Source organism: Passer domesticus, chromosome 3, assembly GCF_036417665.1.
Source record: "Passer domesticus isolate bPasDom1 chromosome 3, bPasDom1.hap1, whole genome shotgun sequence".
NCBI lineage: Eukaryota > Metazoa > Chordata > Aves > Passeriformes > Passeridae > Passer > Passer domesticus.
The window spans coordinates 106874747-106890242 of NC_087476.1; the positions used below are offsets into that span (position 1 = coordinate 106874747).

At 39.8% G+C, this 15496-nt stretch overlaps 1 protein-coding gene across 5 annotated transcripts in view; it reads right to left on the minus strand.

Annotated features, from left to right (window-relative positions):
* Positions 1 to 1354: 1354 nt before the first annotated feature.
* The window catches only part of APLF (aprataxin and PNKP like factor), a 30264-nt gene continuing 16122 nt past the window's right edge, over positions 1355 to 15496 (minus strand). For 4 of the 5 annotated variants that reach the window (XM_064414899.1, XM_064414900.1, XM_064414897.1 and 1 more), the window contains exons 5-9: positions 14948 to 15327; positions 9574 to 9699; positions 8340 to 8386; positions 7353 to 7391; positions 1355 to 3191 (exon numbers count right to left, since the gene is read on the minus strand). In XM_064414899.1, the coding sequence (XP_064270969.1) occupies positions 2983 to 3191; positions 7353 to 7391; positions 8340 to 8386; positions 9574 to 9699; positions 14948 to 15327 (801 nt within the window). In that variant the 3' untranslated portion in view covers positions 1355 to 2982. The remainder of the gene's footprint in view (positions 3192 to 7352; positions 7392 to 8339; positions 8387 to 9573; positions 9700 to 14947; positions 15328 to 15496) is intronic. The other variant, XM_064414898.1, reaches the window with a different exon arrangement.

The following is a 15496-nucleotide window of genomic DNA, read 5'->3' on the forward strand; positions in this document are numbered from 1 at the left end:
GCTCCTGAGAGATGGCACCATGAAGGTTGACAAAGGGAAGAGGCTCCTAAGGGGTCTCAAAGAACTGGCTCCTGCAGGGTATAATGAGCACAAGACAATAAAGCCCTACACCACATACAGTGCAGAATACAACACAATACTGTATCATAGGCTACAACAGCTACACAGGAAACCATAATATAATGCAGTACATACTCTGCAACACATTCAAAGTATGTAAACTACACTAAACATGAATGACAGCACCATAATGAAAGAAATGAGAGGGATGTGTCTTTACAAACTGTGGGTCTGCTTGCAGATAAATAGGTGAAAGAAGCAAATTCCACAGGAATCCCACTGACACATCCCACAGACTGTTGCTTATCCAAGACCATTCTAAATTCCTGGACTTCGAGAAAAAGAACAGCAATACAAAGAAAAATGGAGGAATGGGGTGGGGGGTGCACATTAGAAGGGGTTCTGTATTAGGCTATTCAGGAAGTCTGTACCTCTCAAGTACCTCCGCCAAGGAGAGGAAAATGAAGCAGGGAAATGAGGACAAAGAGGAGGCTGCATCCTCCAGCAATTTGAGAGACCTAATGGGAAATGTCCCGTGGCCTCTCTCTTTATTCGAATAAAGTTGTAGGATTCCTCTGTCTCCTTTTAGGACATAAACCTCTGGCATTGTGGATAATTTTCCTAACAATAAAATACAGTAAAAACCACATGGTACTGTACACACTGTAACACAAAACCCACTTCTCAGCCTTTGAAGAAACCTGCTAGGCCCTCCTGCCCTGGAGAGCTCCTGTTTTACTGAGGATCTGCATCTGTGCTTCTCTGGTCACTCTCACCTCACCTTCCCTGTGTGCCCAACAAACAAGAGACACACAAGCAGCACAAATCCCATGGCAGCTTTTCCCCAATGCCAGATGCCACCACAAGGCCCTGACATGGCACTGTACCTAAGAGGCAGACAGGAATTCCTCACCCTACTGAGTGAATTCACCTTGTGGGAATGCCCTCCCTTTTGGCAGAGGGAAGGGGAACTGAAAGGAACCAATCTGACTTTTCTTTATGTCTCAGCACATGTTATACACAGGGTGAAAAATTACTACAGGGGCTGTTAGACATGCTGGGAGCCTTAACATGGACCACGTGATAAGGAGGCAGAAAATGGAGGTGTCAGGAAAATTAATCCACGATGTCAGAAGTTTATGTCTTTATGGTGGGATGCCCCTGTGTCCTGGCAGTAATGCTGTCCCTGTCTTCTATTGCTCCCTCCATCTCTCTTTCCCCCTCTCTGCTCTCTTTTCTATCCCCCTCTAGCTGGTTCCATACCCTTTCTTTACCAAGAAACAGTTCTCAGATATAATATTGCCACATTGACGCTTTATTTTTATCTGAGAAATCCATCAAAAAGAATGCTTCCCCTTTCAGCAGAATCTGTAAGGACCAAGATGACTCTACAAGAATGGAAGTTTTCAAGTGCCAAGGGGGAGTGTGTAATGAAGTTTTTTGAGGTAGAAACAGCCAGCAGCTGAGGTCCACAAGGTCCAGCAGCTGAGGTCCACAAGGTCCATCCCCAGTGCCCAGCCTCTGAACTGCAGGGACCTGAGGCTGCACAGCCCCATCTTGCAGCCTGGACCACACCTCTCCTGTGCCCCAGAGGAAAGCAGCTTGTCCTTCTGCCAGCATGAGGCTGGCTCCCCCTCCTGCTCTTCCTCCAGAGAGCACTGTTCCAGCCTGTGGCAGCTGCATGCACCTGCTTGTGGAGGTGCCTCCTGGGCAGGACTGAGCTCCTCTGAGACACAGCCCAGCTCAAGCCAGGTCTGTGCTCTCCTGCCTCCTGGCCATGAGGGCAGCTTCTCCTGAGGCCAGCAGCTTCCTTCACAGGGAAACTTTCCTGCCCAAGACAGCACAGCATGACTGATGGGAGCAGGAGATCTCAGGGCTGCTGAGAGCTGAGCCTGCACACAGCTCAACGCAGCAGCGGCAAGGCCCAGGCAAGACTTGATTTGATTCCCCCTTGGCAGTTTTTCCTGTAAGACGACCCTCTTCACAACAAGACAAGCACACAAGCTCAGTCAAAAACCAGGGCACTGGAGTTGTAGAGAGCACATCCACAAAGTCCTCCTGAAAAGTCCGTAAAACTAGCTGATGTGCATTTGGATGTCTACTTGAAGCCATACTAGAATGCTTCCCCTGCTGAACTTCAGGACTTTGACCAAAAAAGGTGCCAAATTCACAGGGCTCCAGTCATCTGTCCCAAAACATAGTAAAACCTTTCCAGGAAGCTCAGAGGAGTGATGAACACACTGAAGGCAAGATCTTCCAACATCTTTAGAAATCAGAGTCACGGTTATGTGCTTTTCCCACTGTATGTTACAGGTTTAAATGTGCAAAAATACAGACACCAAGACTTTGCTGAGAATTGGAAACAGTTCCAGTAATGTACACAAAAAGAGGCACTATTGTAATTAGAGCGAAGTGGTTCAATACATTGAGATCCTGTTCTCAAGTGATTTAGATAACCTGTATTTGACTACTGTACCCCAAGAGAACCAACAAAACAACACCTGGGAAAGACAGAAGAAGAATAATGAAGTTTTAAAACTGCACTAACTCAACAATAAAAATGGCTTAGGCTTTCCTACCAATATTTCTTTCAAGCACAGGAAGATGAAGTTTTAACAACCTTTAGAACTGTATTTCAAAATACAAGATACCAATGGCGTTGCAAAAAAAAAAAAAAAGAGAAAAACCTGAAAATTTTCAGAGCTTTATCCTCTGGATCCACAACTTAATAAAATAAACACCACAACAGTCCCAAAATAATACACATGGATAAGAAAGGCATTGCAGAATCCTCTCATCCCCATTATTATCTTCCTGTATTGCCTATATCATGAAGAAAAAAATTTTCAAACAATTCCTCTCCTTTGTGCAACCATGTTTTAACATAACCACACTGAACATTTATAAGGCTGTTCTCAGCAGCTATTTTTTGATCCTAACAAATCTACGTGTTTCTTGCACACGTGTGTCAACATCTTCGTTATCCTTTTCTTCTGAACTTGGTTCCCAGTCCGAGTCTTCATCAGTAGCTTCACACTCCTCCTCCTCCTCCTCATCTGTAAAGTGGTCATTGAGGTCACAGTCATTGGCTTCACCATCATTGACACTGTCCTTCTTCACAGCCCTTTTTCCTGTAGGGACAAAAATGTCATGTGTTCATGACTAATAAATGTAGAGTTCAAGACCCCTCCCAGAGCCCACATATTAAAGCATCTCTCCTCACAAGAAAGAATCACCTAAACAGTACATCTATCTTTCAGTTAAGCCTCTATTGCTAGGTGGCTACTCTGACCCTAAATTTTCTGCCTCCATCCATCCATCCATCCATCCATCCATCCATCCATCCATCCATCCGTTATATTCTTAGTCTTTGGAAGCTAACAGCTTCACATGAGAGAAGAAAATCTTCTAGATCACTCACCTCCTATGTTCTCCACTCGCCTTCATGCTGGATAGTCTGTGCTTCCCTTTTGAAAGTCATTTCCTTCAGAAATGCATCTGTGACACCTCTTTTGTTAAATTCCTAACTAGCCATGGTCTGTTAATATTCCAATTACGTCTTATTCTATCCTTAAGTCACATCTCTGAGTAAAATCATGTTCATACCTCTGCCTCCCACCCTCCCAGTTTTCCATTCTTACCTTATCTAGAAATAACCACACAATGATATTGGTCTAGATAACTTATCTGTTGAGCAGTTGTCACCAGCTTTCATATGAAACTATGAATATGGGTTTTTTTCTTTAGCTACAGACCACAGCCCAAATCCTAACTCTTTAAATTACCCATAAACAACTCTCAGCAAACTCTTGAAACCTCAGGTCAGAGCTCCAGACACAAACACCACCACCAGTACCTCACAGTCTCTTTTAGTAACACTTTTCTGTGAGTGGAAATGCTCCTGTTCCAGAATTACCTTCCTTCTTATGCTTGCTGGCTTGTTGTTTAACAGACTTCAGAGGAAATTAATCATGCCATAACTGGGAGGGCAAGCTCATTTCAGGATGTTTCCTCCCAGTTTGTCTTAAACCAGGACACTGTGTTAGCCCATAACCAGCAGAATTTCTTAGAATCACAGACTATAGTCCTTGCAAAATTAATTATGTCTTGGAGGTGAGTGGTCAAAATGAAGATGCTGAATAATGTAAGAAAAAAATCCCCCTTCTCAGACTAAGGTTATGAGAATAATATGCCCAAGAGCTGCTTATCAAAGGAAAGCCCTTTGCCACTTTCACAGCACTGTGAGTGGTATTTTACAACACAAGCAGGAATGCTGGCGAAATACTGACACCTTTCATATTCTTCTTACAAATATAAGAAGTGCATACTATGTTCTCCCTCCCCATATATCAACACTTTGATTTTAGCAGTGATACACTTCCTTTTATGCCTTTCCTCTCCACTTTCCACTGCAGTTTAATTCAGCCCTGCAGCCCCTAAAGCTGATGATTAAGTTCAATTCTGCCTTTTCTCTAGTAGCTGATCTATATAAAGATGACCTTGAAACTTTCTATGGAAGCATCTCCTTGATGTGGGGAAAAAGAAGCTTGCTGACTGCTCCTTCCAAAACATTCTATTTTGAAGTGAGCTTATCAGCTTGCTAGAAAACCTACACAAAAGTATGTAGGAGAATCCTGCATATTCCACGGCTACAGGGTGTTATTCATCTCAGCAGCAGCAACCCAGAGAAGTCATTCAGTAGTGACAATTTAACAGCAGCAGAACTCTGACTTTTTTTTTTTTCAATTCCTTCCTTATAATTATTCCCCAGTAATTTTCCTCAGATTGTTTTTCAAAACATTCTCTACAGGTAATTGTGGTAGCAATTAGACTTAAAAGCTAAACATGTTAACTGTCATGTGGAGGGCTCCCCTCTTCTCTTGGCTGGTGGAATTTAAATACACTTGCAGGGAATATAATCCTGCTGTGTCTAACGGTGCAGTTGTGCCAAATATGACAAAATAAAGTTTAATGGAGCCCTTACTGTCTGTTGACCCTGCAGGATGTGGTATGATGGCCTCTGGTATGAACTTGCTGAGCACCACCTTTTATAAACTTTGCCTTCCACAGAGCTAAGTAAACCAGTCAACAAAACATTACATTTTTTAAAAATAGTAAATATAAACAGAACTTAATAAATGAATTCCCTTCTTTCCTGAGTGTGCAGAATATCAATTCTTCCACAGTTCGTTCTTAGTAAGAAAAGCTAAATTTGACAGACTGAATTTCACTTCTGTGTGCAAGTTTTACATGCTACAAGAGCAGCCCTTCTTCCTTCAGTTACCCCTGCCTGACCATCAGCTGCACACACAGGGTGTGTGGTGTAGGGTGCACCCTACTATTTGGGTAAGGAATGTGGTTTTATGAGAGGCACAGCTGCAATTTAAAACCTTCAAGAACAGATCTGGACTTTTAGATATGCATACAGCCCAGCCTGCTTCATTCTGAAATCTTCACCACTCAGTGCATGCCTCAACCCTTTGCAACACAAATTTCTACCACAGACCTCTGATCAGGATGGGGCTGGTACTTGGATCACAGGATGCACTAAAGCACACAGGTGACAAACATGCGTCAGAATATGCTGGTGCACAGATATAAGCATAGCAAATATTTGGTGATAGCTAAAGTGCACACAAACTTGATAAGAAAACAGTATGGCAAAGAAATTTCTCAGTGGAAAGTTTAAAACAACTTCCTGCATTCACCCAGAAGAGAAACAGAGGCCAAAACACTTTGCCTAGAAAGCTAACTACAACTCTTTGCACTTTTATTTACTTTCTGTAGAAAGCAGATCTATTTTTAAAATTTCTTTAGGAAATTCCCAGCCACTCCTTGGTGATCTCGAAGAAGGCAAGCCAGTTCCCACTCCCACTCAAAATGCAACAGTTCTACACCCTTCTGCCTTACTCTGGCCACTGAAAGCAAAGACTGCACAGCATCAGACTTTCAGACTGCTCTTTAAAGCTCACTTCATTTTAGAAAGCATACGAAGAAGCTTCACATTTGGAAGACAATACACAAAAGAATCCTGGAAGCAGACCTAAGCATGTGTCCTGGGTTGGGTATTCTACTCCTATCTGTTAGAGGTGGGGTGGTTATCTTCTGTTAATTGGGCAGTTTTCTTTATCTGTTCCACAACCAATCCTCTCTCTGGGAAATATCTTCTCTTAATGGGCCATTGTGTCTCACTGCATGGCTGATAAAAATACATCATCCCACTGTGAAAAGCTCCACCCAGGGGGAGGAATCAAGCATTCCTACCTGGATATAATCTGAGATTTGGAACACCACAGGCAGCCTTTTCCCACTGCATTCCCAGAGGAGCAGCTTTCTTCTCCACTGCATTCCCAGAGGAAGACCAGGCCCATCTACACCACTACCAGGCCTTCAGAGGAAAACTGCACCCTTCTACTGGATGACTGCTCCAACAGAACCACATCTGTCACTGCAGGAGCACTGCAGCCACCATCCAACCGGACTGCTACCACCACCCTGACCCACAGAGTGTCAGGTCGTATTCTGACTCTGTCAGTGTTTTTTTCTTTGTACTACTGCATTTGTATTTTCAGTTTTCCTAGTAAAGAACTGTTCCTATCCCCGTGTCTTTGCCTGAGAGCCTTTTAATTTAAAATTATAATATTTCAGAGAGAGGGGGTTTATATTTTCCATTTCAAGGGAGGCTCCTGCCTTACTTAGAAGAAATCTGTCTTTTCGAACCAAGACAGCATGTTTAAAACTTGAGTCTGTGTGCCCCCAACATACAGAAACTTCTATACTTTGATCCTAACAAGCCCTGAAACATCAATACCTCACTGTAAGAGTAAGCAAGTTCATCAGCACGTGCAGATTATCACCCGGGAGTTATTTAAAGGTCAGAGGGAGTATCTCCATGCTGCAGGAGCAATCGCTCCTTACAAGGCAACCTTAACTAGCTGTGCATGAAATACTGGCTTCCTTTCACCCTATTATGGCTGCTGTGTAAAGAGTGAAGATAAAGAGTGAAGATGGAAGACACCATTTAGTCATATGTGTCTCTCCTTAAAAAACGTTTGTTTTCTTATCTGCTTCCAGGAAAAGACAGGTGTGATTATCCAGGAAGACTGGCACAAATGCAACTGAAGGAGTATTACTGGTAAGAAAACAAGAAAGATTTTACTAAAATAATGACTACTTTCTCCTCAGCTAAGTATTATCAAGCATCTCCAGCACTATTAAATGCCAAAAGAGCCACAGCAGACCAACTGTGTCCCAGGTTGATGTGCCCACTCATAACTACAGAATACACTCACCATTGCTTGAAGCTCGTTGCCGTGTTCCTCTTCCAGCTACTAAAGAAAGGGAAATTGTCAGTCAGGACAGAGGGAACCCTGCCATAAGGGTTATTCTTAAAACTGCTACAACAGGAAACTGACCTATGAAACAAATGCTGAAATGGTTGTGCTCTACTTATAGGTATAAAAGCTACTCTGATGCCCCAAAAATATCGTTTTTGTCTTGAATCATTCCCAAGAGATTACCCAGATAAATTGTTCTTAAAATTATTACCCCTGCCATCTGCAGACAAACGTCATCAATTCTGTTTTTAAGCAGGAAATTGGAATGTATTAGGGCATTTAAATATTTTACACTACTGTTTCCATAAATGCTATTTTTTCTTAATAATGTCATAGCCCTGAATCTTCAAAGTAAAATGCATTATCCTGACATATTCCTAAGTGTTCTGCTCTAAACTACTGTTTATCACACTGGGATTTCAGGTGGAAAAACTCCAATCCAATAATCAAGAGAAAGCACCCCAAAAAATAAAATCAAGAAGTATTTTTAAGAGCAGACAAAATGTAAACAGCACATTCCCCTGAGTTTTTTCACCAAATTGAGTTACTAGAATATAAAAAGACTACAAAGTGTTAGATTAGGAACTCAAATTCAGTTTTAGTTATATTCCCTGCAGGCCTCAAGAGAACATATATGCAAGAATTAGTTCTCACAGTAAGAAAATCACTGGTAAAAAAACCCAACACAAAAAGATGACAGATATGGTTGCAGTCTTTTGTTTAGAGCATCAGAATACTTTAAAATTTTATCTTACCTGAGAATTTCTGATTAAAAAAAAATCCCAGAAAAAAAAATAATCCTAATACAGAGGGAGCTATAAATGCAACTTTATTCCCTAACGGGAGATTAAAGCATTTTATTGACATGGACTTGATGGTCCTTGTGGGTCCCTTCAATTCAGAATTTTCTGTGATTCTGTAATATTGAACAAATTGGCCCACCTGGAGGTGCACTGTGCTTGTATTCTAGCTTGTGCTGGGGGTTCTTCCTGCAAAGAAGAAAACAGTAAAAGCTTGATTCCATCATCTTGTTCCACATTTTATGGATAATTTTCAAGACACAGCATTTAGATCAGTCAATTAATAGCCAACAGATAAGGACAACAAAATTAACACAAAACCCCTTCAAATTATATCTGTTGCTTCATCAAAATAATTATCAATTTTTCATGGGTGCCTCCTTTCCTCTATCTCCAAAGAATGAAACACAGATTAAGAAATTACCAACTAATGCAACACAGAGGTTGTCTCATCTGGAAGGAGAGCCAGTTTGGGGTTTAGATCCGTTGTACTCCTGAGAAGCACGTTGGCAATTTCAGTACTGATATAAGTCTGTAACGCTCAGCCTGAGATGGAAAATTCATCTCATAGGTGTTTTTAAGAGAACCACTTCTTCTGCATTAGCTGAGTATCACCAAGGCTTTTTCCTAAGAGCTGTCCTCATTTTGTTACATTTCATGGAGAAATGGTTTTTAGGACAACCACACTTTCCAGGACAAAATGTTTCTGTGCAGAAACAATCTTTAACAGAAGCCACCAGTTTCAATATTCTCCCATAGAAATGCTATTGCCTCAAAATATACCTTCTTGTCCATTGTGATAATTATGCAGTTCTGCTAAATATGTGAAACCTAAATACTGAAAAACAATGGAATACAACAATATTTCAAAGAAAATCAACAGTGCTTAAAAGAAACAGCAGTCAGCCACAAACTGTATTTTATTGCTGTTACCTCAATTATGCTTTGTAACAAGTCAAATACTGACTAAAATAGGTTTTTTTACAAAATCACAATAAATACATTACCAAAATCTAAACTAAAAGTTACAGATCAAGAACAGCATGTACCAATAAACTGCTTATATAAAAGAACAATTTACTGAATGTTGAACAGAGACACAGTGTTGATCTCCAGGTCACTGAATAGGCTCTTTGAACAGCCAAGTTTTCATCTCTGACAGCTGACATAACTACCAAAATAGTGATTTTTACTGTGTCAATGTTAAACATATGCACAGACTTGGGTGCTTTAAGGGTAGCAGTGTGACCTCAGTAAATTCTGGAAGGTTACAGCCAAAGTAAACATCAAGAATTAGTCATTATTTTACTGTCGTTCTGCAGCTGCAGGGGAGAACATTCTTAACCAAGAAGAGCCGTTTGGCATGTGTTTCTCACCTATAACAAGCTGTTCCATATGGACACTCAGGCCGGCTGTCATCGTCACCCTGAGCCACTATCCCCATGTCGTGATAGTCATCATCATTAGGATGACTGAACTGCTGGAAGTGAATGGGATTCTTCCTGCAAAAGACAAACACACACTGAAACTGACCCATTTCAACACAAAAGAGGACATATAAAACATGTTACTGAATCCTTGACAGCTCATTTTTCTGTGATTACATGAAGAGCAGCTTTTAATGTTTAACTTGATGCAGAATGTATGCCCTACTTTCAGGACAACAGAAGAAATTTTGTCTTAGCACCTGCTGCAACAGAGGTTAAACCAGGAATTTTCCTATTTCCTACTAAGTTTCAGACCTCCAACACATGCACAAAAGACTTTATTTGAATTACAAATTAGCATGTTAACATGAAGTTGTACCATAAGACACTAACAACTTCCTGTGTAGCTGACTCACACCAGTGTTAGTGAGGACAACACAAGACCATCATCCACAACTTCTTGCTTTGCAACACTTGAACCCGAGGTGAACGTGTAGGGAACACAAATTTATGCATCACTGAAAGAACATTTCTACCACTTCTAGGCAAGAGCGTTGCACACACACCACTCAAGACTAGGCAGTCATAAACATCACTTAAAGAAGAGTTGTCTTCTTTCTAGAACTGTTGTAAGTGGAGTTAAAAAGAACACAGAAAATCAAGTTCCCACTTCAGGAGAAATTCATGTGACAGATAAAACAGGCTAAAAAGATTATGTCAAAATCAACATACTAGTAGCAAAAGCAAATCTACTTTTTCCCTGTAATTTCTTGTAGACTTTTTTTCCAAGTGTAATACTGAGAAGCAAGAAATGTGAGATTTTAAATAAATTATTTTCTAAAAGACATCTGCAAAATACTTTATTGATTACCACAATCATTCCCAGAGCACATAACCTCTAGTATGTATGTGCAAATTATAAAAGTGAGCTGCCTGCCTCAAGCAGGAGGAATAACAACTTTCAGCTACAGAGTAGTTACTGCTTTAGCTTAGGCTTGCCACAGCTGCATTTAGAAGCAGGTATGGAATATGTCAAGGACATGTGCAGCCACCTCCATACACAGCAACTTCCTCACTGATCAGAGAAACTCCTTTAAACTCACAAGTACCTCTTCTGAACTTCATAGAGGAGAGTCAATATTCATTTCAGCATTTCAACTACTTCTATAACAAAAGAGCATTTGTTACAGCTTTTACAGAAGGATGACTTAAACACTGTGAACTCTGCTGGCCATTCAGACCTCCTTTTAGCATTGGAGAAATACCAGCTATTTAGTATTAATTATTTAAATCTCCATTTGCCAGACATCTTTCACTGAGGAAACTCCACAAGCAAGCTACAGATAAACTCTTCCATAAGCAACTTATCAAAAATTCAGTGTAACTTGGATCTACTTACATAGGTAAGTCCTGGTCTTTTGTTACTTCTATAAACTGTAGGATAATTGAATAATGTTTCACTAGAAACTACTGCAAGGTTGCAGTCTTTTATTCCATAACAAATTATCATGAAACATCACTTCTTGTGACAAATTCAGACTGGCTGCCTACTTCTTTCCCCATTAAAAATGGGACGAAACCAGATCATTTAGAGGCCATTTGCCACTTTGTTTTCTTAATGCACAGAACTAACATACTTGCAGTAATAGCAAGAATTCTCAGTCACATGAAATACAATTTATCTTCTGAAAGGGATACAGCAGCAACTGATGTTCTTTGAATTAATTTCAATCCTTATTCCTACATCAAGATACATAAAACATCATAGTTGCCATGGAAAGAAGGACTAATAAGACTAATTAGTCTAATAAGACTAATAAGAAGGACTAAGAAGGAGCTGTCAATTAGCAGATTTTTTGTATTTTAGGAGATATCAATTTCCTTTTAAAACATTGCTTCAAGACCTACTTAGACAACACCAAACAAACATTATTGAAGGGGCGGTGGGGGGGGGGTAAGAAAAAGAAGTAGGGGAGCAAGAAGGAAGAGCAACAGGAGAGTTATGATGTACAAGTCCTTGTCACTAGGCTTCAGGAGTCTTGGGCCAGTAGATGATGCTCCTCAAATTATACATTACCTGTGGAGCACCTCAAACATGTCCTATCTCTTGAATGTGTCCTACCTCAGATGCTCAGTAGAAACAGCCTATGTTAACTTAGCTTTACCTGGCTAATTTATACTTATTCTATGTGTAGTGCAACAATACCCTACAAACTAAAAGGAAGCAGAGAAGTGCATAGCTAATAACGAGGCATCTTCCCTTTTCTCAGAAAAACCCTAAGGCTTCTTCCTTAAAGGTTTTGTTTGGGGTTTTTTTATATTTGTAGACATAAGATATTTGAGTTAAAGGAGCACATCAATTACACTGTAAGCTGCACTCCAAAGTTAACTGTTTCACAGCAAAGTCTCAATGCACAGCATTGTGTTAATTCATTTGATCAAAACAAAAGCATTAGGCTTTACTTGTATGAAAAGTAACCAATTAAAAGCCTATTTTAATAAGAAAGTTTTATTACTGTTGCCTTCATATAAACATACTGACACAGTTACTGCAGTTTTGCTTTCACAGAAACTCTAAATTTGTGTACCCAAAACTTCATGATGCAGGAAACTATGTGAACTAAAACTATGCAAATAAAACTTTAAAACTTCTTCAGGATCAATGCAAACATCCTCAAGCAGAACTTGAGTATTGCTCAGTGAAATATTTAAGACAGTTATTCATCTGTGTAGCTATCAAAAGCAACTTTAAAAACTTTTTATAAATCAAATTTAACTGACCAGTTCAGAATCCCTGACTCCTCACAATCCCATGCAGAAGATCCCTTGCCATCTCATGGGCTCATTTCTTCAGCTACTGAAAGAACCTCCTAGTGAAAATGTAATGAATTACCAGCACTGCTTATAAAGCCATAGAATTCAAGCCTGAAATTATGCCATGACTGCACATAACATGTTTGTAAGTTCTATATTTTACCTCTTAATTAAAATATAGGAGACGGGACTAAAAAAAAAAAAAAAAAAGACAGATGCAGGTCTTTATCTGCCTGATTTACAAGCTTAAGAGTGAAAGGAAAAATACTTATTTTCATAAACAAACAACCAGCAAAGTATTTAGAAGACCCCACAAACAAATCCAAACACTGGTTGAGCATTCCCTGCTCTGACAGTTCTGGAGAGATTTACACACCCCCAGTCAGAATTGCAGAAGATTGTGAGTTCCAGTTTCAGAGATGAGAGTTTAGGTCTCCTATACCTCTTCTGTGGTGGCCCTTAAAAAGGGTGGTGGTGGTAGATTTGTAATTCCCTATTCTGCTAACTTCAGAAAAGCAAGCAGCAGACAAAAACACGTGACAGCATTCAGAGGGTGAGTTCCTTGACAACAAATAAAGGCAGCTACAACACACACAAAGCACTTTGTCTGCTAATGACAACAGCAGCTCCTTTGAATTTGGCCACCCCAGAAAGTGACACTGAACAAAGCTCACAAGAAGACTCCTTGATGCAAGAGGTGACCATCAAGTTTAACTCTTTCAAAAGCAGTGTTTTCAAATTCATAAATGAAGAAACTAAACTATAGGTTACACATTTACTTGCTAAATGTTTGCTACAGGCTAATAGAAATGCAGTCAAATAACTAGAACTAACATTTAATCTTTACTCTAACACACTTTTGCCACCACACAGAAACCATTACTTAGGGGCCTTAACTAAAAGCAAATACAAAGACAGACTACAAAGCATATTTCTTTTGCTGTAAGCAAACAAGTTGAGTTTCATAATATTTCCTGAAGATCAAAGCTGACATTTTGATTCTCCCTATTTACAAACTTCTCTGACAAAGTAAGACTGCTATTTATTTCAGAACATTCTTTTCTTTTTATAAAGCAATAGTTTCCAAAAGCATTACTGCCAAATGTTCCACAATCAAGAGATCCAGGAAGAAATGTGCACAGACTCCTGCTCCTATTACCAGTACCTAAGATTAGCCTTCCTAAAGATAAGGAATATTTCTTCATAGCAGAGCATTAAATCTCCTTAATACCCACACAGGGCAAAACCTGTCTCAGCAAAATTCAAAGTAGCTGGAGCAAACCAGAGGCTGCATTTGCAATACTGGATCAACAGAACTGTCTAATAAGACATGCTTTTGTCATAATCATTAAGGGGAAAAATGAGATATGTCAAAGTTACATGAAAACCACATTCATGCTCATGAACACAACAGCTCTACAATTTTGATATTCAGTTATCTCAGCATCAGGCCCACCAAATACACAGGAAGCCAGTCACTTGTTCTTGCTTGGTTCCTAATCAAACTCACTGCTTTTATTATTTCTGAAGCCCCTTGGGGGAAGATAAAAAAAGTCACAGGATCCGCTGTTTCCTGGATTAGCCTTGTCTTTTGTATTTATGAAGTACACAGGATTATCTAGAGCTCTCCTAAATGTAGTTCACAGGTCACTGGGCATTTTCTAGACTCACGAGCACCTCTAGATTTCAGCCTTCCCTTCAATATAACACCACAGGACACCACAGATTTTTTTCTGGGCAGAAAGAACTAGCAGGAGGCCAGGCACCCAGCATTGGTATTTTGGAACTTCTCTGGAACATTTGTATGACAAACCTTCTACCACGTCCATCTTGAAAGGATATGAATGAAAAGAAGAGGAAAAACCCCTGTTATTCCTCACTTGCAGTATTTCCAAAGACTGTCCAGATAAGGGTTAACCTTGAGTTCTAAGTCTGCTGTGTGCTGGTTTTAGGGGTGACTGAAAACTTTAAAAAAACTGCAGAAACACCAAGTTATAATAACAGAAATTCTTGCTTATTTATGGATGACAAATACTAAGTTTTTTAAACATTCAGATCACAAAGCAGGCAGTAACTTCAATAAACACAATAATCTTTCATCTAAGTCTCATCTGCTAAAAAAACAGACCTACAGGGTCTATGTTGGGCATTTGAACCTTTTCCATCTCTTCTCCCTGCTAGTACCTCACACCATACATACAGGTCTTTTATTTCTTTTCCTTTTATAATGGACCTTTATCTTTTTTATTTCCTGCAACACTTCATCTTTTAGTTTGCTTAAGTACTTCATCCCTTGTTTGGGTTGTATTAAGAGTTAGCAAGACATGCTGGTTCCTCCTTTTACCCTTCTAGAATTAATGTTCTGCTATTTGTTACTCATCAAACCCCTGTTCAACGACATATTTTTTTCACAATCAAAGCTTATAACAACTTTACAGTTTTCTCTTCCATAGCTAATACATTATTTCGGAATAACAAGCTAGACCAAGCTAGTATTAATTTTGTTTACCTGTAACAGCCACTTCCATACTTGCAAGGTATCCTCTTATGCTGCACCTGTTTGGAGCTTTCTGAAGCATCTGCACTTCTGGCTGAATCAGAAATCTCAGTGCTGCAGTCCAGATTTGCATCAGGCTCAAGAATCCCTTCCTGGGCACCAAGATATTGGGAAGTCCTGTCCCAGTGAGCTTGTCGGCTTGTAGAACCAGCAACGTGCTCTTTGTTTTCTGTTTCCTCAATTCTGTTGTCTTTACTGGAGATCTGACCTACTCTTTTGCTATGCAGCTGCCTATCTTTTTTTTCCAGAGAATCTCCAGGGTTCTTTGTTCCAATCTTGCCACTTCCTTCCATATCTCTCATGGTAGTCTCAAGAGGAAATCTAGATGTATTCTGTGGAACAAGGTTACATTTCAGAGAAATTGAAAATACACTCCTCAGAATGAAAAGCTTTGAAGTAAAACTGTGCCTCATCATCCCCGCTTTCAAAACCAGTCACAGAACAGCCCAAGTTAGAAAGGACCTTGAAAATTCATCTGATTTAGACTTTAAAAATCTTCTA